The sequence below is a fragment of the Pocillopora verrucosa genome, chromosome 1 (genome assembly GCF_036669915.1).
Source record: "Pocillopora verrucosa isolate sample1 chromosome 1, ASM3666991v2, whole genome shotgun sequence".
Taxonomy (NCBI): domain Eukaryota; kingdom Metazoa; phylum Cnidaria; class Anthozoa; order Scleractinia; family Pocilloporidae; genus Pocillopora; species Pocillopora verrucosa.
The window spans coordinates 32,638,848-32,663,920 of NC_089312.1; the positions used below are offsets into that span (position 1 = coordinate 32,638,848).

General features: G+C 38.7%; 3 protein-coding genes, 1 long non-coding RNA gene and 2 pseudogenes across 5 annotated transcripts; 2 read left to right on the top strand and 4 right to left on the bottom strand.

Moving 5' to 3' along the window:
• Window positions 1–643: 643 nt before the first annotated feature.
• Window positions 644–5,806, bottom strand: LOC131777164 (uncharacterized). Its single transcript, XM_059093384.2, has 3 exons — window positions 5,666–5,806; window positions 1,952–2,116; window positions 644–1,035 (listed from the first exon to the last, which is right to left on the bottom strand). The coding sequence occupies exons 1-3, from the start codon at window positions 5,712–5,714 to the stop codon at window positions 809–811; spliced, it is 441 nt and encodes a 146-aa protein (XP_058949367.2). The 5' UTR covers window positions 5,715–5,806; the 3' UTR covers window positions 644–808.
• On the bottom strand, window positions 2,516–5,147 carry LOC136283239 (uncharacterized). The gene has a single exon (XM_066171733.1). It carries the CDS (start codon window positions 4,900–4,902, stop codon window positions 3,133–3,135), a length of 1,770 nt encoding a protein of 589 aa, XP_066027830.1. The 5' UTR covers window positions 4,903–5,147; the 3' UTR covers window positions 2,516–3,132.
• Window positions 5,807–5,908: 102 nt separating the features above from the next.
• LOC136277767 (uncharacterized) lies at window positions 5,909–8,325 on the top strand. Its single transcript, XR_010716042.1, has 2 exons — window positions 5,909–6,142; window positions 6,671–8,325. It is a non-coding gene; the product is annotated as an uncharacterized lncRNA (long non-coding RNA).
• An 839-nt stretch (window positions 8,326–9,164) lies between these two features.
• On the bottom strand, window positions 9,165–13,193 carry LOC131772459 (uncharacterized; annotated as a pseudogene).
• A 2,012-nt stretch (window positions 13,194–15,205) lies between these two features.
• On the bottom strand, window positions 15,206–19,277 carry LOC131772559 (uncharacterized). 2 transcript variants are annotated; one of them, XM_059088494.2, is made up of 3 exons: window positions 19,141–19,277; window positions 17,023–17,187; window positions 15,206–16,110 (listed from the first exon to the last, which is right to left on the bottom strand). In XM_059088494.2, the coding sequence occupies exons 1-3, from the start codon at window positions 19,187–19,189 to the stop codon at window positions 15,884–15,886; spliced, it is 441 nt and encodes a 146-aa protein (XP_058944477.2). In that variant the 5' UTR covers window positions 19,190–19,277; the 3' UTR covers window positions 15,206–15,883. The 2 variants fall into 2 exon arrangements, with proteins under 2 accessions (XP_058944477.2, XP_058944478.2); XM_059088495.2 differs by lacking the exon at window positions 19,141–19,277 and adding an exon at window positions 18,693–18,832.
• Window positions 19,278–19,892: 615 nt separating this feature from the next.
• On the top strand, window positions 19,893–22,631 carry LOC131772563 (uncharacterized; annotated as a pseudogene).
• The last annotated feature ends 2,442 nt before the right edge of the window (window positions 22,632–25,073 follow it).

Genomic DNA, 25,073 nt, shown 5'->3' on the forward strand with positions numbered 1-25,073 from the left:
GAATTAAGTCAGACATACGAAATATAAACGTGATAAACATACAGCAATAAATAAACAACTAGTGTATGTAACGCTGGTGTGGTGATGTGTTAGAGCCAAATGCTGATAGAAACAATAGTGAACAACAACGAGGTTTGGGGAAATTTTGATTTTCCGGGGAAAACCCAAGAAAGCAAGACATGAAACCAGTAAAAGCTCAATAACTGAGAAAGCCCCATCGAATGCAATAAAAAATAATAAAGTTGATAAATTAACTGACTTCAAGAAAGGGAATAAGTGAAAAAAGACTTCAGGGGAAGAATGAATGAATAGTGAAATAAGTAAGGGCGGAGGACGACGAAAAAGAAAGGCAGGGCTACCAACTGTTCTTTTCCGCTCTGAGATTATGTAAATTAGCCAGCAAGGTACAAATTATTGATTGTTCGAAACCTTTTGAGGAATCTTCCTACTATTTTTGGGCGCAAACCGTCGTCACATGGGAATATGGACTTGTAAAAATTTAAAGACAATTTTAATCCGTACTTTCTTGTAGTCTTCTTTCTTACTGTTTTTATTATTCATGGTTGCCTTGTTATTATGGCCTTTTTTGCTATTGGTGGCAATAAAAACTCAGAAGGACTCCCTATATAAAACATCACTTGACTTGTAAGTTTAGTCACTTTTAATTTCTTTGGCTTTACAATAAGTTCTCAAAAGATTCAACTAAGTTTGTGCATACTTCATGCAGTTTTTTTAAACACCGTGCAATAAATCAAACGCTGCAAGCTTATCTTTAAGTGATACCTGCCAAAGAAAAGTTATGAAATACTTAAATGAACAATGAAAAGCTAACTGCCAATACAAGGGTCGCTCCCAGGACTTTTCCCGTAGAAACGCTATTAGCCTCGGAGGGAAGCGTTGGAGGCTGCGAAGCCTTGGCAAAGTCGTAGTCGAAGTTGCATTTATCTTCTTGACAACTGGCCATCTTAGAGCAGACTGTGTCTTTCCCAAAGTCCTTACAAGGATCTTTGTTGCAGTCTTCGTACAAGCAGCAGCCTGTCATCGAAAGGAAAATCAAATCCTTATTATTATCACGAGCCTAAGTAGTTCATAAGAAGTTGAGAAATGCTAATTGGGTAAACGAAATAAATGTGTCTATATTCAAACTCTTTTATTTTATTTCACCTCATATCATCGCATCGAATGTGATGGAACCTCCTCGTGATGTGATACTCTCTAATTCCATGGCATCGAGTTTAATTTTATGTCATCTCCTCATGTAATGTCAGGTCGGTCCTGACGTGTCATGCTATGTCGTGTTGTATCACCCCACATCTGTAACATTTGATCTTATTTTTGTCACGTCACGCGATGTAATTTTACGTAAGGTGATGTCATATCGGTCTCGCGAGGTTATTTAATTTTTATCACCCCATTTGTTGTGTCATTTTTTTCCAAGTTATTTTCATTCAAGTCATCCCATGCCTGTCAGATCTGTTACGCAAAATCATGACCTGTTATCATACGTTTATCGTGTGATTTTATGTGGTGTCTGTTCTAAATGTCTCGACGCGCTATCTTATTCCATCTTGTCTTGATTTTTCATTTCATCACATCGCACATCTCAGCTCTCATAATGTTATGTTAATTGCATCTCAAATCACTTCCTGAAACTGTATTCACATGTCACCTCATCGCCTCTCGCTTTTTCATTTCTATCCTCAACAAACGGCCTTAATGGGGTTAACTGTTAGCTGTAAAACGGCCAAAGAATTTAGCCATTAGGCGTAAAAACTGACAAATTTTAACCGTTAGTCGTGAAAAAAGTTCACTGTAAAAAAAGTTTCTGGTGAAAACAATGGAAAGATATTAACCGCGAGCCGTAAATTGGCCAAAATTTTGACCGTTAGCCGAAAAAGCCATCACCCAATTGAAACCCTCCTAACACGTCTCTCACTTTGAAGTTTCTTACTTTTAAACACTTTGATCGTGTCATGTGAAGTGTAATTGACTGTGTACACTTGACAAGCGAACACAGAACCAGGCATGGATGAATCATCACATTTTACTGTCGCGTTACCAGACCCCTCACAACTTGGTGCAGCTCCACCACAACGATAGCACGTGATCGACCATCCTAAAGACAAAACATTTAAGAATGAAAATCACTTTTAAACTAGGACTGATTAGGATTATGGCACCCTTCATTACGAGTGCTACAGGACACGCGTTTCTCCGCCCTCGGGGAGTTTTGAGACGAGTACGATAGAAGTTTGCCGGGGGTCTGTCACTATCAATCAGCGGTAGATCCCCAGCAGATTTCTCGCCGGTTCACGTTTTTTTTACCCCTTTAACTCCCAGAAGTGATTAACATGTAACTTCTCCTTATAATATCCATACATTAGCGAGCAAGCAGGTAATAAGAATACTCATACTTAGACAGCTAGAAGTTGTTATCTTGATCTATAACTAAATTCTAATTCTCAAGGGAATAAGTTAAAGCTAGAAGGGAGAATTAACAATTGGATCTTGGGAGTTAAAGGGTTAAGGTGGTCTTCCACTCAAATTTTAAAAAAATTCAGTTTATGCTTTACCTAAGTTATTTAAGTACCATTGGAGAGATCACCTCAAACTGATACTTTTAAGAATTTTGATGTCGTTGCCATGGTAACCAAGTTTTGGGCCCCCAACTGTGAAAATAATGGTGTTCTTGTAAAAAGGATATCTCAAGAACTAGCGGTCCTATTCACCTGAAATTGGTATCAAAACTAAGTACAAAGATGGCTTTATGTCATGAACCTCAGAAAACCCATATTTTTTATGCCAAGCTATTATAAAATTGCAACTGTTCCTTGATTACAACATTTTTGTTTGTATTATCACCATGGATACATCTGTCAACAACCATGTAACTAAAAATCACTAATAATTTTAGGTTCACAACACAGAACTATACTCAAGCAAACCTCCCTGAAAATTTCATCCCTTTTGGTTTAATACTTTTCAAGAAATCCTTTTTGCCGTGACGGGCACTCTCTCAAAATTGCAAAACTGAGAAAATCAAGTTTAAAGATTTAAGTTGATCAATCAAAATAATCACTAAAGCAACTGGTGCCTTTTGGAAAGTTTAAGCTAAGCTCTTTGATGTTCTCATTAAAATGCACCAGGTGCATATATGTCACCCTCCTTTTCCTGGGATTTGTCATTTTTTTTCTTTCTTTTTCCCCTGAGTAGCCTCCTCCTTGTCTTGTTCTTCTCTTGGAACTTGTATTCAGCTTTCAAAACACGAATCTTGTCCAACTGCTGGCATTCATTTATACAGAATTCACCTGGGGGAATTCCAAGACTCTCAAACACTTTAATAGCTGCTCTTGAACCAATATTAAAGTGAGCGACAGCATCATAAACCCCCAGCTGCAGTACTTCAGAACCAACAAACACCCCCTTTGGCACACGCTCCCAAACCATACCATTGAGTGACTCATTCTGGTTTTGAGTCTTGCCATCAAGACATTTGCTGAGAAGGCTGTCCTCACTCAACCTTTTATAAATGGGTTTGATTTCCTCTCTGACATCTAAAGGTAGGCCAGTTCCATGTTTGAAAGTGTTTGTCCTATTGACCTTGTCCCGCTGAAAACCACACCAGCTTTCAGGACCCTCAGGGCAATGCCCATGGTAATTACTGTCTGCAGAAGAAGCACAGTGAAACAAGCTGGCATAAATTGCCTTCTTCATGGCAGCAAGATCACCTGAGTTGCTTCGAATGGCAATTCCATAGTAATTTTGCAGTCTGTCAATCATGGCATCTGTCAGCCTGCCTTTCCCACCCATCCCTTTCTTTTCCTTCTTTAACTTTCGTAAAGCTGTTCCCAGTTGTTTTTGAACATGGCCAACACATTCCTTCTTTTGAACTTCAATATCATAGACTTGGTATACATCTTTGACTAATGAGTAACTTTTGCTGTCACCATCGCCATAATATTCATCATACTGCAGCTTATGCAGATCTACTGACCTTTGAAACATTCGAAGGGCGCCTTCTGGTTCCATAGCTGGTGCTGAACCCTTAAAGTTTGCCTTGCAAGAGGCTCTGTGGTCTGCTCTCCATGCAGTAGTTTCTGGGGTGTCAGGATCATTTTCATGCTCCCTGCACTTGATACAAACTTTGCTTAGGGGCTCAACATCTACCACTTTCCCTGTATCCATGCTAATAGCACTCACACAGCCATTTAAAGAAGAAAAGCCTCTTCTCTGCCATGTTCCATCAACAGACACTCCACATCTTGCTATGCCCTCATCTGAACCTGGCTTGATATCGTGAATCTCTCTTGCAGTATCACGCATTGTCTCCAGTGAGATCTTCTTTACTGCTCGGAGTATTTCTTTATTATGGCGAGCATATGGTGTAGGTCTAGGAGGTGGCGGCATGTTCATAAGTCCACAAAACCTCTTACCTGCCGCACGTCCACAACCAACAGATCTTGAAGCATACACAAATCTTCTGTTTACTTCAAAGAAACGGCCTATTTGAGCTGAAGTAAAGAATTCCATAGACCAACCACACGAGTAGCAAAGCAAACGAAGATTCGAGGCACAACCTTTGCGTTTCATAGCTTGCTCTTGTAAAATTAAATCACAAACAAAGCATTCTTTGCATGGCATACATTCCATCACAGAAGACAAAATTCTCATATCTACAAACCGAAATCCACTTATGATTGACTCCTTACACTCCTTGATACCCTCAGAAGATGCGGTGGTCAGACCTGCTGGAATCTTGCGGGCAGAAGCTGAACATTCTTTCCCAAGACCTTTGGTGCTGACACTCGTTTTTTCCTTCTTCGAACGCTTCGATTCAGTAGAGTACTGGTTTCCACGATATTTACGCTTTTTTGTGTAACCAGAACGAGCCTTTGGTGGCATTGATAAATAAATTATCAAGCAAAATCGCTATAGGAATAGAGTGAACGAATACGACCAAAATGGTGGATGATAAGTTGGGAAATAGTGTCGCCACATATCATCCGCCATTTTGGGTGCTCGTAACTCACTGCATGTATGCCTGATTGAAATGTCAATAAACAACGGGAATAACCAGGGAGGGGTCCCAGGAGAAATTCCGTCGTTTCCTTTTGACTGCAACTGCGTTTTGTTTTCATAAACAAACCGTTGCTATGGTCGTTGCTAAGGTGAAAATTCATACTCGCTAAGGAATTTAGCAAAATTTTTGACTTTACCTCCTGAATATGGAAAAAAGGAAGCTGTAGAATGAAAGAGTAATGGTTAAAGATACCAAAAAGCACCATTTTCAAAATGAAAGTTTTTTGACAAAAAATACAAATTTTTGAGTGGAAGACCACCTTAAGGCCTCTGATGTTCCCGCGGGCGAAGAACAGGCGCTCGTACGGTAGCACTTATGATAAGGACGTGATTATGATCACGATCTTGACACGTGATCTATTCCACTAACGAGTTACCCATCGCTTAGTGGTAGAGCGTGAGATTTTCGCCACAAAGAAATGTACGCACGACCTTAAATGAGTCCATCCGAAACGTTTGTCCTTGAGAGCTATCCCGGCTTTGTGTTAAACTACGTGGCGCAAAATCGTGTTCTTCGCGCGCCATAACAATTATCTACAACATTCCGATTGATTTTCGTCGACATCTAGGAAGTAGAGATACGTACCTTGCACAAAGACTGAAGCTACAACCCATGCTATTAATAGCAGTTTCATTTTGATCTGAGATCGTTTTCCGGTGCGTCTCGTAAAACTTAAAGGGTAACTGACGGCTAGAGGGTCACTTTTTCGGAATACCGTCTAAATACCTCAGGTAACTAATTGAAACAGAAATAAGGTGCTTCGAATGCCTCTTTGTGCCTTTTTTCGCCGGGAAAACTGTCCTAAATGCAGCTTCGTGAGTCATCCGCCATAAACACTTCAATTTTGATCATGAGACCTGTACGTCACACGTGTGTAAACTAAGCAACGTAAATATGGCGGACAGTAGCTCAACTGAAAGCAGTTCTACTTCTGGGTCCGATTATTCCGATTTTGAGGCCTTTATAGAGGGTGAAGATAATGAAAGAATTTATGAACCTATTAGTGAAATTAGGCCCTGGCGATTTGAACCGCGGCCGCCTCAATCAGGAAAGTGACGAATGGTGAGTACGATACGTTTTTAAATATAGTGTCTGAAAATCAGTCACTTATTAAATATAGAAGCGATCAAGTAAATCAAAACCAAATGTGCAGACTCTTGAGTAGCTTGGAAGCGAAGTGATTTATGCTACACGCAGGCACCTTCCGAAGCTTAGGTTTCACAGACTGAAAATAACACGCTTGTGGGGGTGAATTGGATGGATTATTCACGTTTCCTCGTGATTGAATCGGTTTTAAGTTTTCCTGTGTTGAATTTGGCGAACGATTATAGATTTCTAGGCTTTTACTTTAAAACACGATGCAGCGAAAAATAGCATTTGCAGATGTAGAATTGAACAAAGTCTTGATAATAACTTATTGTTGATTTGTGGTCTTTGCACCTTGTTTATAGCCTAAAGTTTGAGTTGTCTTTCACGTTTGTGATAGTAACAGGGCTTACAACTGTCCCTTTTGGTGAAAACAATCAAACAAGTTGTGTTCTCTATTTCTCCTATTCAACATCGTGAAAAAATTCGTTTATTTATTACAAGGTGTTAGTGTGGAAACTGCCAAGCGATGGAAAGGGAGGAAGAGAGCATCTGTTGCCAAGAAGTAGATGCAGTTAGGAATAAAATTTTGGAGGATGTCATGGAGGAACAGTTGCAGGCAGAACCCAGATGTATTGTGCAGCATCCAGGGTTTGAGGCAGTGTGCCTCAGTGTCTGGGTTCTGTAGATAATACAAGCAGCAGTATGGCTCTTCTGCTTATGAGGGGCCTGAGCATAAGAAAAACCTCCACATTGCTTACAGGCAGCTAGTCAGGTAGTGTTGGGGTACTCTGGGCAAAAATATCCGCATCTTTTTGCCTTCCTGTGCTGTGAATTGCATACGTGCCCACTTCCCAGAGCCCAACCAGCTGGAGGAGGACATGGTTTTTACTGGTTTTACTTATGCAGATGAGTAAACTTTAGTGCAAGGGTTAAATTTATCTTTTCTTTCCTTTTGTTACGCCATTAACATTTTCTCCGAAAAATAAGTTTTTATCATACATCTATATGTATTCTTGTGGTTGAATCCTCTTCTTGAAGAAACCTTTACTTATGTCACTAGGAGATAACTTTTGTTTTCAAAGTCTCCCTTAGGAGCTCAAATTAGCTGAAACTGGCACATGCTAGTTACAATTTTTTTCTGATACATGCTTTTATTTCACACAAAATAACCCTTATCGAATTTACAATGATATTTTAGGTTTCAAAATCACAAGAATTTAAGTATTGGTTGTTATATACTTAGGTCAACTAGTTCACCAGATTAGTGCAGTTGAAATGGCTCACATAATTCTGAACAGCCTCTTCTTTGTCAGGTCTCTGTGCATTTGCAATAAAGGGTGGTGGGGTGTTGATGGCCAAGTTTGTCACATACTCCTTGAGATTCCTTGGATTTGTCTCATATTTTGCAAATGAGTCCTTTATAATGCTGTAGCAGTAATCTGAAAATTGAAATGCACTATTAATTTCCTTCTTTGTTCTTTATGAGGTGGACCTTGAATTGGTTATTTTTTATGGCTCCCAAATTGAGGTAATTTTCAAAGGTTAATTCTTTGCTTGTGTTAATCCATAAGCTAAAAAGTGCAATCTCTAAATTCCTGTGCCCCATCTACATCATACCCATCATAAGAAGCTTGTGTTTTGATTTTTCTGATTGCATGATCTTCTTTTTTAGCTTTTGGAAATACAACTGAGTAGCGTGGCCTGCCTTCATCTGTCACTGCCTGCATCCTGTCTGCATTGGTGTTGTAATGCAGGGCAGAAAGGCACAATCTGTTAAATGATTTAAATATTAGTGAAGATCTCAGGGCAATGTTTGCAACTTTGTGATCTGCAAAACTTGTAAAGAACCAAACAGAGTGAGAATAGCAAAGGGAAATAGTCAAACCTAGTATAAATCCCCCAGTAAGAGAAGGCAGTATGCTTTGGCACAAACTGGATGTCCAGGCTGTGCTTGGCTTCCAAAGTAGATGGTATTTTGGGGATAGTTGTGATACATCCTTCAGCAGTTGAAGCTTCAGTAACAATTCCTCCAGTTTAACAGCTGGGCATGAGCCTCTGAGTTATGAAATCATATTATTGCAAACCTAGTGCTTCAAATTACAATGTATTACATAGACTTATGAACAGCATAAAAGTACCCTCAGGCCTTTGAAAAATCTTTACATTGTTGAAAGTTTCTGTTGTACACAACTTTAATTTTTGTCCTTACACAAGAAATTATGAAAATTAAAATTGTTTTATTTTTCTGTCAGGTGTAATATATAGCCATTACTATACCTGGTTGGAGCCAAAGCCGATCAGCTGCGTCTCCTAGCAGGTTGCCATGCCCAGGGTATAGGTCACTCTCTGCATTGACATGAATGTTTTGAGTGTGTAATGGTAGTATTTTCCGTTTTTCTTGTATGACTTCACCATTTCCATCAGCTGTTGAGGCTGCACACCAATACATGTGATTGGAAATGGACTGGCACCACTCACCAACTTCGTCATAGTCCTTTTTCTTGGCAAGCTTGTCGATCTATTTGCACAAGCCTGGGTAGGCCAAAGAAATATATTTTAAAAGTCCATAAATTAACTGCAAGCTCTTTCAAAAACTTATTGGCATGGGACCACAACCTGTTTTTGTTGAGATGCATAATTAATGAGAACACATAGTACATGTACCTTTAGACACATGCCATATGTCAAAGTAATGGGTAGTATTCGGCAGATTTCGTTTAATCCAGGCGGTGTTCTGTTTGTGCCTGTCTTTGATTAATTCAGCGATACTCAGTCCTGAATCCGTAAGTACTTTTACTGCCCTCACCAACTCTTCATGCTCCATCTAGGCACTATTTCTAACCTCATTACTCTGCAGAAGAAAGATAATTTTCACTGTTACTAATATTGCAGAAATGGTGATATACATCTTTGCAATTAGGAATGCTAACCCATAGCTTTAAAGCTTTCAACCATTACTTGGGAAAGTTTCAAACCTGAACCAGCTGAAAATCTACTACTCTGTTGACCCTCTGTTGGCAGAGTACTCAGGGGAGTCGCAGCGCCCATCACCTGCCAGTATTAACTCGTCGTTTTTCTCAAGGAATTCACTAATGAGATCTTGTTGATGCTCTTTCCACTGCTGTATAACAACTGCATTAAGATAAGAGCTGGTGTGGCGATAGAAGGTACGTTCAGAAATGGTTGCTACATTCATTAACTTCAGCATCCTTAAGCTTTTAGCAGTAGATCCTGGAAAGCAATCAAATGCGTTTTAATAACTGAAATTAAGTACACAAATTGAGCAGACATAGTCTTACTGTACCGACAAATCATTTCGCTCTGGTGCAGGGCCTTGAATTCTTGACTTTCAATTTAACTTAAAGCGAAACAACATTTCCTATGAATTAAGGAACTAACCTGAAATCAAAATAGAGGCTGTCAACAGTAAGTTACCATAAGGCATTTGACCTTTAACAAATGGCTGGTTGAACCACACTTGAGAGAACTGACACGACTTCTCGTCAGCGCAACACAGGTTGATTTTAACCATAGTGCCGATAACTTTGATGATACGCGCTTCTGCAGGACCAGCACATATTGGGTAGGAAGCAAACAAGCCCAACAAGTTCTTCTCGAACACAATGAATTTCCTCTCTTTATAAGGTTTCACATTTTCCTTTGTACTCGTCGAAGACCTGAGTTTTATGATTAAAAAAGTCACAATGTATTGTCAGGAAACAAATTCTCTAAAGAACAACACATTTGACAGTATTAAACGACCTTGACACGCCAGGAACGAGGTAGAGATTATTACTCGCTGTTGAGGTTTTACTTCGACAGTCTCGTCCTCATCTTCCTCCGGTCTATAGAAGGAGTATAATCCTCGTCATCAACTTCTTCATCCTCAAATGGCTCCATCTCAGCACTCTCAAGAATTACGGGGTTAATTTTTCCTTTGGTATCTCTAACGCATTCAGTTGGTAGAAGAGATAGTGGGGGTGGGTTGGCAATGTTACACTGGGTACCATTTTCAACGAGAATTGCTTTCCTTGCAGTAGCTTGTATACCTGTTAGGTTAAAAAAAAAAAGACAAAAAAAACAAAAAATAGGAAACGTTACTCTACGATTTACCCCTGAACATTGATTTAATTCTAAAGGGTACGTTAATGGTAAATACCTTTACTTCGACACGGAGGACGCCGGTTGCCTTTCTGAGTGCCCTTGTTTGCCGTTACGACTTGTTTCTTAACTGAACGAGAAGCTTCATTTTCAGCATTTCTTGTGTCTGGTAGTTCATCCAGGACTGCTTCACAAGTGCTTGTCGACGATGGTAGCAACTGATACATTATCTTCACTGATGCGATCAAACTCGACCACCAACTGTTTTTTTCAAAAATACATTACTACTTTAGTGACCAAAGCAACTAATTTACTTACATAAACAGACACCAGGTCTACAAAAGCAAAGATAAGCAAAAGCGAGAAATATCTTTCTCATACCCTGTTTGCTGTCAGTTTTGATAAGGCCCGGCTTTGTCGTTTTGGTGTAGTGTAAGTCTCCTGTGTGATCACGGAGCTCGAGTCTTCTACCCTCAATTTTTTGTTAGACAGTGAGAGTTTTCTTTTTATTCTTCGAGCTTCGTTTATTTGCTCAGGAGTAGGAGACGCTTGAATAGAAGGAACTGAATACTAGCTTAGAGCTAAATCCAGCTACTTTTGCACCGAATACTTCGTAGTCGTCAGCTGAGAAATGGTCGCTGCAAATGTGACCCGAACCTGGTGTCCAACTATTTGGTTCTCTTTTTGTTCGCACAAATGCAATCCATTGTCGCCGCACACTTTCATCAGCTGCAAACTGATGAAGGCTGACTCCGTCTGCATTTGTTTTGTTACAAAACATCACTACACGGTCGCTTTGTTTGCTAAGCTGTGTTAACCCTTAACATACCAACTACGCATACATGCATAGAAATATAAGTCGTCCTTTTCTCGTAGATGTTCGCCACAAAGAAATGCATGCACGACCTTAAATGAGTTCATCCGAAACGTTTGTCCTTGAGAGCTATCCCGGAAAGTCACGGCTGCAAACCTATAATAGAGGATGCAAGAAATTTTACTGCTTCAGATCCAAGTAAGGTAAAGAAAGTAAAGAAAGAGAAAAAAGAACTGTAAATTTGTCTCACCTCTAATATATAGTGGCGTAGACAGATGGTAGAAGCACCCCGACCGGTATCTGGGAAGCATTGATTGAAGACATGACAAAGATGTAATTCTCCATATTAGACTTCTGTTTCACCGCAGTTAGTTTAGATAAAGTTTTCCCCCGAAGATAAATTCGTACCTTACACTCATATCAGTCAAATTTGTGATATTTCATTTTCATTCAACTGCTTTTGAAGATCCTTGACTCGAACGATCGACCCGCTTAAGTTGCGGACATATTTTGTTTGCATCTCAGGAGATGTTTTTTCCACTTGATCTTTTGACTAAATTTTAGACAATACCTCTTTGTTGGAACTAATTCGAAAATGTATCTCGTAAATAACAATTTATATCGTTCGTTTTTGTGGTGGAATTTTAAGTGAATTGAATAACTGGCACGCAGCTTCGAAGCACTGTCTTTCTGATTGAAAAAATAGTAATTTTATTGCCTTCTTAAAGGAGCTCAATGGCGTTTATCGTTAGCCGTAAAACGACAGAAAAAATTTAGCAGTGAGGCGTAAAAATTGAAAAATTTTAACTGTTAGTCCGCGTAAGCAAAGTTAACTGTAAAAATTTATTCATCTGCATGATCACAATATGGAAAGAAATTAACCGTTAGCCGTAAAATGACCACCCGATTGAGACCTTCTTTTCACTGCTTAATTGCAAAATCCATTGGATTTTTTATTTAAAAATATAATCCCGACAATTAAAAATGATATCAGGTATGCTTTTAAAAAATCACAGATCTTTCAAAGCAGCTTTGAGTCAGAGACGCTATGAGTTTCTAGCGGTATGCGATTAAATCATAGAATTTTAATTTACTCGTTATGTTTTTGCCGAAACGGAGAATTTCTTTCTCTCCCGACGACGCGGGAAGAGGAAAAGATTGGAACAAGTCAAACTGGAAAAGTTTGAGAAGAAACAAATAAACAAACTGGAGAAAAACAATTTTAATCAGCCTTAAAAATGTCTTATTTCCACAAAGTGTGTTTTGTCAGCTGGTTTCCTCTGAACAATATGTGTAATATTTATTGTAAAAATTAACAGCCTAAGTTATGTTTTAGAGTGTGATAATTGTCGTGATAAATATAATTACGCTGGATTCGAGTGGCAATTTTTGGTTGAGGGGTTCCTTAATACATAAATGGAACTTTAATTTTAAAAATGGAATAATTATTATAGGGTAATGTTTAAAACAAGATGAGGAGGGGTAGGTGGAAAAATTCATGTCATCATCATCATCATCATCATGTAAAAATCAACTTCATGTTGATCTTGCCTCAAAGTTGCAATTTTGTCATCTACCCGACAATATTTTCTTTTAGGACAGATATTTTTTTCCCAAGTTTTTGTTTTACTGTTAATTTTTCTCTTCGTATCTTTGTTTATATTCCAACTCTAGAAACAGCTGTCAGTGAGGATGATGGCTCACTTAAAATAGTGCCATAAGTGTTTATAATGGGGGGCTCTCAATGGGGTGATGGCTTTTACGGCCATAGGTTAAAATTTTGTCCATTTTACAGCTCACGGTTAACCCCACTGAGACCCTCTGACAGGCGTTTTGTGTTGCTCCTAACATTAAGTCAAATAGGTCGAGGGTGAAAGCATAACGTGACATCTATATTTAGAAGAAAAACTGTGAGAGTTGCCACATGAGATTTTTTTCGTTGTTAATGGCACGGTTCATACATAGAGTGAAACTTTTTCTTTACAGCGTGACGTGTCTTTCAGGTGTGTGGGATTTAAGGGTTATCAAGGACCCCTCATACAAAATATTATACATCGTACCATCAATGAACACTTGTTTAATGGTTTTTCTTCGTAACTCATCAAACATCACATCAAAGTAAAAATCAATTTTTTGTGCGGCCCTCAAATGAATGTTGACATAGGACGTCTGTTGTTTACATTGATAGCGGATAATAAAGGGAACAGCGAAAGTCGGGTAATCATTGTAGCTGACTTATAGGTCTGATTTGCTGCACTAACTTGACAAATCTGTGCCGCCGTGAAAAGTCCAAGCCAAACTGAAGCAAGATGAAGAACTGTTTTTCGCTTGTTTTGTTGGGTAAGAGAGCAATTACTTGTTTGCTGTATTCAATAATATTGTGTCAAGAGGAAATTACCCCTTTCAAAACAGGGCTCTTATTGAGGACAGGGCGCTTCTTCCTTTTTTTGAGGGACAGAATTAAGTGCAAAGTAGAGCGTTGATATTTATTTGAAAAGGATCAAGAGGATTGGAAAATGGACTTGTTGTCCCTGGATCCTTCCTGGCTAGAACGACCAGCCAAGCGATCGTCGCAAAATTTTAAGACGAGATCATTCGTTTGAAAGAACTGCGGCTTTGACAACGAAGTGATAGTTGAGAGACTTGTTTTTGTAATGAGACTTTAAGTGAGCAACTAAAGCGAGATAAACCAAGGTTGATCGCAGTGTACATGTACTGTAACAGTGCTATGACAAGATTACTAAAACAGAATAGGCGCGCTTATTAACGAAACGAAATTAGAGAGGAGTGTTTATTAGAGATGGGGCGCTTATTGCTAGGAGAGCACCAAATCAAATCACTACGGGACTGTTAGATGCGGATAGGATGCGGTAAATTACCGTCTATTGGGAAATAATATATTGTGGAAGAAACGCAGCCATATATTGTGAGAAGAACTCAAGAATAAGAAGCTCTTGTCAACTTAGTCTATTCAGAATGCTTTGTTGGTCATGCTGTTCACAATAGAGAAAAAAATCCTCACAGAAACGCTGAAGCTCACCCGATGCATGAGCTCATAGGCCAATTTTCTGTGTTACCAGAATGACTTGGCATCAATTTTGATGAGTGCTAGCAGTTCGTAATAATAATCAATGTTTTCCTTTAGCCCCAAGCCGCTAATCTCCATAAGGGTTTTAATTTTGTTTTACTGCATCAAGAAACAGGAACATCTGTACGTCTATTTTGTTATAGCCATCGTATGCAGTGTTGCAGGAGTTTTCCCAAATAAATTGGAGGAAAGTGAACTGAACGTGTATTTCCTTGAAGACGCTTCTGGTATCACGGCGGATGAGAGCTCCAGTTTTCAAGATGCAAGTGTCGGTGCCGACGAGGGCTTCAGTCTTGAGAGTGACGCATTTGGTCTAGCAGCTGATGCTCGTCCGGCTGAGGCTTCAGACATATAAGACGGAGGATCAAGTCTTGAGGATCGCTGGAGGCCATGGAAGAGGACAATCTACGGCTACAATCTACAGATTCTTAATCTTCATTGGCTAATTGGGTGTAGGACAATGATTCAAGACTGTAGAGTTACCTATTCCGGTTCTTATGGTTTAGATCCATCAGTGAATTAAGTCAGACATACCAAATATAAACGTGCTAAACATACAGCAATGAATAAACAATTAGTGTATGTAATGCCAGTGTGGTGTTGTGTTAGAGCCAAATGCTGATAGAAACAACAGTGAACAGCAACAAGGTTTGGGGAAATTTTGATTTCCCGGGGAAAACCTAACTGAGAAAGCCCCATGGAATGCAATAAAAAATAATTAAATTGATAAATATACCACTGAATAAACCTTCAGGATGCAGACTTGAAGAACTACCAATTGCAATGGAAGACAGAGAAAGGTGGAAGGAGCGTGTCATGGAATATCGAGCAAGCTCGATCTTATGATAATGATGATGATGATAAACCTTCAAGGAAGGGAATAAGTGAAAAAAGACTTCAGGGGAAGAATGAATGAATAGTGAAATAAATAAGGGCGGAGGACTGGCGAAAAAGAAAAGCAGGGCTGCCAACTGTTCTTTTCCGCTCCAAGAATATGTAAAGTATGTATGTAAAGGACCTTATGTAAAGCAAGGTACAAACTATCGATTGTTCGAAACCTTTTGAGGAATCCTCTCACCATTTTTGGGCGCAAACCGTCGCCACAGGGGGATATGGACTTGTAAGAATTTTAAGATAATTTTAATCCATACTTTCTAGTAGTCTTCTTTCTTACTGTTTTTTTTTATTGATGGTTGCCTTGTTATAATGGCCTTTTTTGATTGCTATTGGTGGCAATAAAAACTCAGAAGGACTCCCTATATAAAATATCACTTGACATGTAATTTTAATCACTTTCAATCTGAAATTAAGAGATCCTCGCAGCTAAGAACACTACTGAAACGAGTAGTTTTAAATAGGACCTGAAAAAAATTCAGGCCCGTACGGGATTGAACCCATGACCTCTGCGATACCGGTGCAGCGCTCAACCAATTGAGCTAACAAGCCAATTGGGAGCTGGTAAATGAATTGGATCCAAATGACATTCAGTAGTGTTCTTAGCTGCGAGGATCTCTTAAGTTCATCTTTCCACCGCAGTGCAAATATATGAATGCACTTTCAATCTCTTTGGTTTTGCAATAAGTTCTCAAAAGATTCAACTAATTTAAGTTTGTGTATACTTCATGCAGTTTTTTGTTAAACACCGTGCAATAAATCAAACGCTGCAAGCTTATCTCTAAGTGATACCTGCCAAAGAAAAGTTTTGAAATACTTAAATGAACAATGAAAAACTAACTGCTAATACAAGGGTCGCTCCCAGGACTTTTCCCGTTGTAACGCTGTTAGCCTCAGAGGGGAGCGTTGGAGGCTGGGAAGCCTTGGCAGAGTCGTAGTCGAAGTTGCATTTATCTTCTTGACAACTGGCCATCTTAGAGCAGACTGTTTTTTCCCCAAACAGCTTACAAGGATCTTTGTTGCAGTCCTCGTGCAAGCAGCAACCTGTCATCAAAAGGAAAATCAAATCCTTATTATTATCACGAGCCTTAGTAGTTCATACGACTTTAAAAGAAGTTGAGAAATGCTAATTGGGTAAACGAAATAAATGTGTCTTATTCAAACTCTTTTATTTTATTTCACCTCATATCATCGCATCGAATGTGATGGAACCTCCTCGTGATGTGATACTCTCTAATCGCATGGCATAGAATAGAATGTTATGTCATCTCCTCATGTAATGTCAGGTCGGTCCTGTCGTGTTGTATCACCCCACATCTGTAACATTTGATCTTATTTTTGTCACGTCACGCGATGCAATTTTACGTAAGGGATGTCATATCGGTCACGCGAGGTCATTTCATTTTTAATCACCACATTTGTTGTGTCATTTTTTTCCAAGTTATTTTCATTCATGTCATCCCATGCCTGTCATATCTGTCGCGCGAAATCATGACGTGTTATCATACGTTTATCGTGTGATTTTATATGGTGTTTGTTCTAAATGTCTCGACGCACTTATTCCATCATTTCTTGTTTTATTTTTCATTTCATCACATCGCACATCCCAGCTCTCATTATGTCATGTTAATTGCATCAAATCACTTCCCGAAACTGCATTCACATATCACCTCATCGCCTCTCGTTTTAGACATCTTTTCTTTCCTCAACAGAGGGTCTCAATGGGGTTAACCGTTAGCTGTAAAACGGCCAAAGAATTTAGCCATTAGGCGTAAAAACTGACAAATTTTAACCGTTAGTCGCTAAAGAAGTTCACTGTAAAAAAAGTTTCTGGTGAAAACAATGGAAAGATATTAACCGCAAGCCGTAAATTGGCCAAAATTTTGACCGTTAGCCGAAAAAGCCATCACCCAATTGAAACCCTCTTAGCACGTCTCTCACTTTGAAGTTTCTTACTTTTAAACTCCTTGATCGTGTTGTATGAAGTAAAATTGACTGTGTACACTTGACAGGCGAACACAGAACCAGGCATGGATGAATCATCACATTTTACTGTCGCTTTACCAGACCCCTCACAACTTGGTGCAGCTCCACCACAACGATAGCACGTGATCGACCATCCTAAAGACAAAACATTTAAGAATGAAAATGGCTTTTAACCTAGTACTAATTATGATTATAGCAGGCCTTCATTACCAGTGCTGCAGGACACGCGTTTCTCCGCCCTCGGGGAGTTTTGAGATGAGTACGATAGAAGTTTGCCGGGGGTCTGTCACTATCGATCAGCGGTAGATCCCTAGCAGATTTCTCGCCGGTTCACGATTTTTTTTAACCCCTTAACTCCCAGAAGTAATTAACATGTAACTTCTCCTTATAATATCCATACATTAGCGAGCAAGCAGGTAATAAGAATACTCAAACTTAGACAGGGAGAAGTTGCTATCTTGATCTATAACTAAATTCTAATTCTCAAGGGAATAAGTTGAAGCTAGAAGGGAGAATTAACAATTGGATCTTGGGAGTTAAAGGGTTAAGGCCTCTGACGTTCCCGCGGGGGAAGAACAGGCGCTCGTACTGTGACACTTAAGATAAGGACGTGATTATGATCACGATCTCGACACGTGATCTATTCCACTGACGAGTTCCCCATCGCTTAGTGGTAGGGTGTGGTTTCGAATTTTGAAACCTCTTGAGGAGGGGGGGGGAGTGATTGTAGCCTCCATTCTAATCAATTTATCACCTTTAATACCTGTATTCCACCGGATTGATTTAAACACACAACTTTGTATTCATTTTTCTCCTTTGGGATAAATAAATTTAAGAGGAAAATGAATTCTGAGAAGTAAAGCAACTTTCTCGTAGATGTTCGCCACAAAGAAATGCACGCACGACCTGAAATGAGTCCATCGGAAACGCTTGTCCTTGAGAGCTATCCCGGAAAGTCACATTCTTGCTTAGTGTTAAATTACGTGGCGCAAAAAAGAATGGCATCTCCCCAAGAAACTAGAATAGCTAATGAACCTCTCTTGGCTAACTAATATTTCATACATGAAGTCATGTTTAATTAGCTGGAGTTTTTAATTAAGGCTCACAGGACAAAAAACTTGAAAGCAAAAACTGCCATAATGTGTTCGGTACCTTCATAATGAGAGGAAAGTTTTAAATCTTAATTCTTACATTTTCTTAAACTTTCTTATCACTGAAAAATTACTTAACGTATAAGGCGGCTTTTAAAACTAAGTAATTTTTGCAAACAAACGCCTTTTTCGGAGAAAAATAAATAGATGTTATTTTGAAGTCGATCCCTGGCAAAATAGCGATATAAGCCAAGAATTGGTACAACTGACCTTCATGCATAGACACTGCAATCTACCTTATCTTAACGGCTTTTACTGCATGTGATATTCTTATAATCATTGTACTACTTGCGAACGTAGGAAACGCTAAAGAGCGCGAAACCCAAGACGTCACCAGCGCTAAATGATAAGGTCTGTCACTGATCAGTTTTCGACCGATACAGGCACCCAAAAGCTTAAGATGGCGGCATCGTGTTCTACGCACGCCATAACAATTGTCTAAAACGTTCCGATTATTTTCATCAACACCTAGGAAGAAGAGATACGTACCAAGCACAAAGACTGAAGCTACAACCCATGCTATTAATAGCAGTTTCATTTTGATCTGAGATCGTTTTCCGGTGCGTCTCGAAAAAACTTAATGTTTTTTTGGCTTTAATTCAAGCAACGTATCGTAGATCCGTTTCTTTTGGGAAGCACTTATTGTGTAAGCAATATTTGTTAAGTTTTAGGTCGCTTTGTTTGCTAAGCTGTGTTAACCCTTAACATGCCAACTACGCATAGATACGTAGAAATATAAGTCGTCATTTTAACGAGCAAAATGAACTCTAAGCTCGTAGATGTTCGCCACAAAGAAATGCATGCACGACCTTAAATGAGTCCATCCGAAACGTTTATCCTTGGGAGCTATTCCGGAAAGTCACGTTTTTGCTTCGTCTTAAAGTACGTAGCACAAAAAAAAAAACAAAAAACAGACAATGGCATCTGAGATACGTACCTTGCAAAAAGACTGAAGCTACAACACATGCTGTTAATAGCAGTTTCATTTTCTTTTTCCGGCGCGTCTTGAAAAACTTAATAAGGCTTTGGTTTGGCTTTTCTCCAAGCAAAGTGTTTGGATCCGTTTCTATCCTATTTGGGAATTACAAATTATGTAAACACGGTCCTCTCGTCACGTGATCCAACAGGTCTTTGTTGTTTTCGTGTCTGGTAGCTCATTAGCAGTGGAGATATTGGAATTCGCTGTTCGGCATTACAATGAATATATTTGCATGTTACACAGTTGCCCAACCTTCCAGTTATGGCTTTCTAACAATAAAGCTTGCATACACTTCCGTCTGGTGACGAAAAGAGGGTTTTTCTCAGTCCCTTTCTGAGACAAATACCTGGTTTAAACGGTTTCGAGAAAGGGCAAAATCTTTACTTTCAGGGGTAGGTATATTCTTCCCTTACTAAAGTATGTTTTTAATCTCGTGACCCCCGCCTAGGATTGTGTTTTCGAGGTGAAATCGTTAATGAATGTGAATTTGACGCGTTGAAGTGAGGGGGAAATCCATCCTAGGTAATTTTCTATTCTCTTTGTATCCTACCTATATCACGAACAAAAAAGCTTTATCATTATATATTGACTCCATTTGTTTATAAAATGTAAATGTAATTATTATTATTATTATTAATATTATTATTATTTTTATTATTTTTATTATTATTATTATTATTATTATTATTATTATTTTCAATCGTGGAAACCGTAAATTTGTTCATTTTAATTCCCGATTTTATCGAACGCTCGAAGCCTCTTGCTGGCAGCCATATTGGATTCTTTACAGATCGCCGATAATTGTGTCATTACGGTCGTTTAAAGACCATTCGAGGAAGAATATTCGTATAGCCAGCAATTTTTCAGGGGATAAATGGGACGACAGGTAAGCGAAGCAATTCTGAACGTCAAATTCGCGTTTGTGTGGCCATGTTGAATAACTTAAATTTCTTGCTCACTTTGCAGTCGAAGACCTCTGTACAGAAAAAGCAGAAAATGCAGTAAGCCGAATTCTCTACCAAGGACGCTGTGATTCAAGTAGAACTTTTCACGCATTAATCTTCACATATAGCTTTGAAAAGAAAAGGAGAGTTATAAGAGCAAAACAAATTGTTATCACTGGACATTGAAGCCAAAAAGGCTTGGCTGGATGAATATGGTAATATTATAACTTTGAGTGTTTTCGAAACGAGCTAACAATTTCATTTTTACCACCATGCTACTCTGAAGTTCGAACGGAAATAAGTTATATTTACAATACAATACAATACAAAGACTTTATTTAAACACGATAATTGTTAAAGCGACTACACGCTTGTGGGGTCGTGCGTAAAATGGAATAAAATGAAATGTAGTAAAATACAATAATTAAAGTAGCCTATCAAAATTAGAAGATCTAAAAATATTTAAAATTGGGGTCCTTAAAATTCACTGTCTGTGGAGAAATGGAATTAAAGTTCAAATTTAAAAGTGCCTTTGATTTGTAGGCTAACGAGGAGAGCTGCTTAATGGTTATATTTCTTAAATTTGATTCTTGGAGAAGTGTGTTAAAAACGATAGGTCCTCTTCTGGAAAAACTGTTTTTCATGTAATATGTATTGAATTTTGGTACTTTTATGTTGGCATTACTTCTTAGATTTTTCTTAGTATTCACGTCAACTTCTTCGGTGGTATCTAAGATGGATATAGGTAAAGTCTTCTTATCTATTTTGAACATCAGTTTAGCTAAATTAACTTTATATGTGGTTTCAATAGAAGACCATCGAGCTTTGCTTAGTACGTCAGACTTAGGCATATCCCATGGCCAGTTAAAAATTAATTTTGCCGCTCTACAGTGTAAAGACTCTAATGCAATTAGGCCCTCCTTATTAGTAAGGCCGCCCCAGACGGTGATACCATATATAATTGATGGGTAGATTACTTTAAAGTATAAGTCCAGTAGCATGGGTCTTGGTAAGAACAAGCTGCGCTTCAGCATGTTAAGCTTATTTGCAAAGCTGATCTTTAGTGCTTTGACATGGTAGTCCCAGTTAAGTCTATTATCAATATAGACTCCAAGCAGCCTGGTGTGTTTAACCCATCTTATACAATGATTCATCAGTATTAATGACTGTAGTGGACCAGTGAAGTTTCCTCGATGAATTAGCATGCCTTCGCATTTCTTGGGGTGAGGCAATAGTTGATTTCTTAAGCACCATAGCTCTAGTTCCTTGAGAGCAGCATTTAGTTCGGCAATAACAATGTCTACGGTATCTCCGATACAGAACAGGGTGGTATCGTCTGCGTACATAAAAACAGTTGCATTTGTTATATTATCAGGTAGATCATTTGTGTAAAGTGCGAACAAGGTTGGACCGAGGACTGATCCCTGACTGATCCCTTTAGAACATTCTGTTCCTTTAGTATTTACTTGTGATTGCAGATAATGTTGAGATCTAATTTCTCCATTTGTTTGTTTTTTTTTTAAAAGGGACAAATACAAACTTCTGTTGCTCAGAAAGATACAGTAGAAGAAGAACTACAAAGCCTTCAAATGAGTGTGGAAGAAAAGGAAGATCAAGTAAAGCAGCAAGAGGAAAAAGTTACACAATTAAATGAGCAGTATCACAAATTTAAATCTTTGCTTGAACGAAAAGGCTTTTCAGTAGCTAGGAGAAAAAATGCCAGTACATCTTATGATGTGATTACTAATGTCAGTTCCAGCACCAAGTTCAGACGAAGACAGGAGACGAAAAATGTTTTAGAATTCATTCACAGGGGAAAAGAAGGGTCAATATATGGGGCTTGGAATGATATTTCATCTGCTGCTGACAATCAAACCATGGACAAACTAATTTGTGGACATAAACGAGGGAAATATCTCCGGGATCTGTTTGGCATGACAATGAAAGGGTATCAAAATTCAGACGAGGCTTTGAAACAAGCTGTCTTTATGTAGTACCAGAACTTTCTGTCTTGCAGAAAGTATGCCCTTGTCTGCAAAACTCAGTCCTCAATTTCTGATTCAAACTCTGATCTATGGGTTCCCCATAACAGAAAATGTTTAGGTTTAGAATTAAGGATGCCAAATATAGCAATATCTGACAAACAGGTGGAGAATTTTGAGATAAGTCTTGACATTGGTCATGTTCATCAAATCCCCAATGCACCGGGTGTCTCCAGAACAATACCTGAGTTGTTTTCATGATAATTTATCTGCACCTTATGTGTAAGCTTATTTGGTTTAATGACAAAAGAAATCATTTCATTTTGCAATTTTCTGACGGTGGGGCCCCTGAGTCAAGTCAGCTAATCATGTCAATAAAATGGCAGCCTAATGACATGGAATTTTGGAGACAGGGTGAGAAGCAGGGATTTCCAGTACATTTTACATTATGTCAGTCTGGGGGGGAAATATGAAGTACTGCAAAGCATCTGGAAGCAACACATTGATGAAATGGAAATGTTAGAGGGTAATATATTTATTGTTTCTAACAAGCAGTGTACTGTAGAGTTTCAGCCCAGTGCTGATATGTGCTGGCAAAGCTGGGCTAACAGTGAGATAAATCAAGCTGCCACTTACCTATCTCTTTATGCTAGTGTAAGTGAAGGAAATATGTGTACTATGGCTCCTATACTCTGGAGGTCAGAAGTTCCCATTTTAAGAATGTAAATGAGTTTATGATTTCCCTTCCATCTTCTCTGAGTGAAAAGATTGCCATTCCAGGAAACTACAATTCATAGCAGAGAATGGGATTCACCAGCTATGCCCCCCCCCCCCAAATTTGAATTTTTGCAAAGCAGCAGTGCCCTGAGCCCATCCACTGTGAAATTAATGCATGGTAACATGTGTTGAATATCATGTACAGGTAGCAGTACAAAGGGGTATTTTTACCAAATTTATTGATATATTGAGTTCCTCAGCTGTAGAGACATAAGGAGGATTTTGGTGAACTTGGTTGTGGGTTGGGGTATTTAGCTTCTGTGATCAAGGATCACTATAATGATGAGGCTTAGAGGCACAAGAAGCTTCCAGTACGGTTGATAGGAGACCAGGCCATTGCTTTGGCAAACTTTTTGTTTAGGCTCATTGGTGCCCTTTAAGTCTTGGATAAATCTCCAGCCCAGAAACCAGAAAGGTTAGCCTTAGGAAAAATTGCACAGTTCCATAGGAATGCTGAGGCTCTTTTTAACAAAATTGAATTTAGCCCATCCTGCCTTGGTGAGCTTAGAGAATTTTGTACACTTTATTTTAATTTATATGCATTATTTTTTTCATCAGATGTTAATGTAACTGTGTGGACAGTGGAGTATGCCACACCATATCATGCAACTAAATTGTATGAAAGCTACAAAGTGGGTTATGGTATAATATCATTACAGGCAAAAAAGGTGAAACACTTGGTGGTTAAGATGACTTGGATTGAAAAACAGATCCAATACAACGACTGAAAGGGGAAATGGTGGCAAGTAATGTGAGCTAATTTTGTAACAGCATTTTATTTGCCAGAACATCAACCAATGCCAAGTTTTTCTACTTCTCATTTTAAGTCTCATTTAAGGCTTCCATTCAAGCAACTTTTGCAATTGTGGAAGAGAAAAGGAAATTAATGATTGTATATGTGAGGTATGAGTCGATGCCAGGGTGACTGTCCAGTGTGCAGAGGGATAGAAACTAATACCTGAAGTACTTTCATCATTGAAACCAGTATTATGCTCTTTATGTGATGAGAGATTTCCTGATACTGTAACATACAAGGCTTATAAAAGTGTTCACTTAAATGCAGAAAGCAGCCTGGTGGTCCAGTTACAAATAGCTGTAATCTAAACCCTAGAAATATGAAAGTGACCTAAAAATGGAGCTGCAAAGTAGGCAATTAAGCACTAGTAGAAACAAATATGTTCTTATTAGATGCCTTGAGGGTGCATTAGCTAGTGAGACTGTAAAATAGGACTGTTCACTGTCAATGTATCACCAGAAAGCTCCATAGTCATATTTGATAACCATGTATGAAGTTTACATAAGTTTATTTGTTAACCAGGTAAATTTAAACTGTACTGTCATTTAAGATCATTTATTGTCTTCTAGAAAATTTCAACATGAGACCATGTTGATACAGAAGTGTAACTAACATATATATGAAAAAAAGCTACAAACTCGTGTCTCTTTGATCAACACTTTACAATATTTATTAATATCAACTTATTTATTCATGAGACTTTGTAAGCTTTTAACGAATACAAAATCCTCAGCCGTGTACCGTTGAATATAAAATGTCAGCATAGCCCTCTGATTTTTGAGGTTGTATTCAACAACAAAAGGAGTGTCTTCAGATACAACTATGGCTGACCTGCCTTTGTAAACGGACGATGGCTTTGCCTTTGATTTCGGTTGTTGACTGAAATATCTTTTTCTAAGAACATCCTGGCCTTCGAATCTAGCCGGTGAAAATATATTCTCCACTGCTTGTATACAAGATAGTGTCGAGGTGATTTTTTATTTTCTTTCATTAAATTTCACTTTTCCACTATGGCCCTTTAACAAAACTGTTATGTGACGAAATATCTGCCACGGAATGAATATGACAACTAGGCTTACAATTGATGCTGCTTTTGGGCGACTTAGTTTAGATGCAATCTGCTCTCCAATTTCTAAAAGGTAGCCATCCACCGGTGGACCACAAAGCAAAGTTTGTTGCCGCAAACCTCTTCCAGTCCGCTATTCATTCTCCCCATATCATAGTTTGGTCGTCTTTTAGCCCACCTGACCACCTCTATCTACTCCCGCTCAAAAGAAGACTTCAGCTCCAGTTCACTTGTGTTAAAAATGTCTTTCCCCTCTCTGAAAAATGTGTTTGGCCACTTAGATCGAACACGACTTTATCCAAATTTGCTGCCATCTTGATTTACGT

Coding starts and splice junctions, on each gene's coding strand:
- LOC136283239 (XM_066171733.1), bottom strand. CDS start 4,902: ATGCCACCAAAGGCTCGTTCTGGTTACACAAAAAAGCGTAAATATCGT.
- LOC131777164 (XM_059093384.2), bottom strand. CDS start 5,714: ATGAAACTGCTATTAATAGCATGGGTTGTAGCTTCAGTCTTTGTGCAA. Junction 2,117..5,665: donor AGCTTCAGTCTTTGTGCAAG/GTACGTATCTCT, acceptor TTTTGTCTTTAG/GATGGTCGATCACGTGCTAT. Junction 1,036..1,951: donor CACGATCAAAGTGTTTAAAA/GTAAGAAACTTC, acceptor TTTCGATGACAG/GCTGCTGCTTGTACGAAGAC.
- LOC131772559 (XM_059088494.2), bottom strand. CDS start 19,189: ATGAAACTGCTATTAACAGCATGTGTTGTAGCTTCAGTCTTTTTGCAA. Junction 17,188..19,140: donor AGCTTCAGTCTTTTTGCAAG/GTACGTATCTCA, acceptor TTTTGTCTTTAG/GATGGTCGATCACGTGCTAT. Junction 16,111..17,022: donor CACGATCAAGGAGTTTAAAA/GTAAGAAACTTC, acceptor TTTTGATGACAG/GTTGCTGCTTGCACGAGGAC.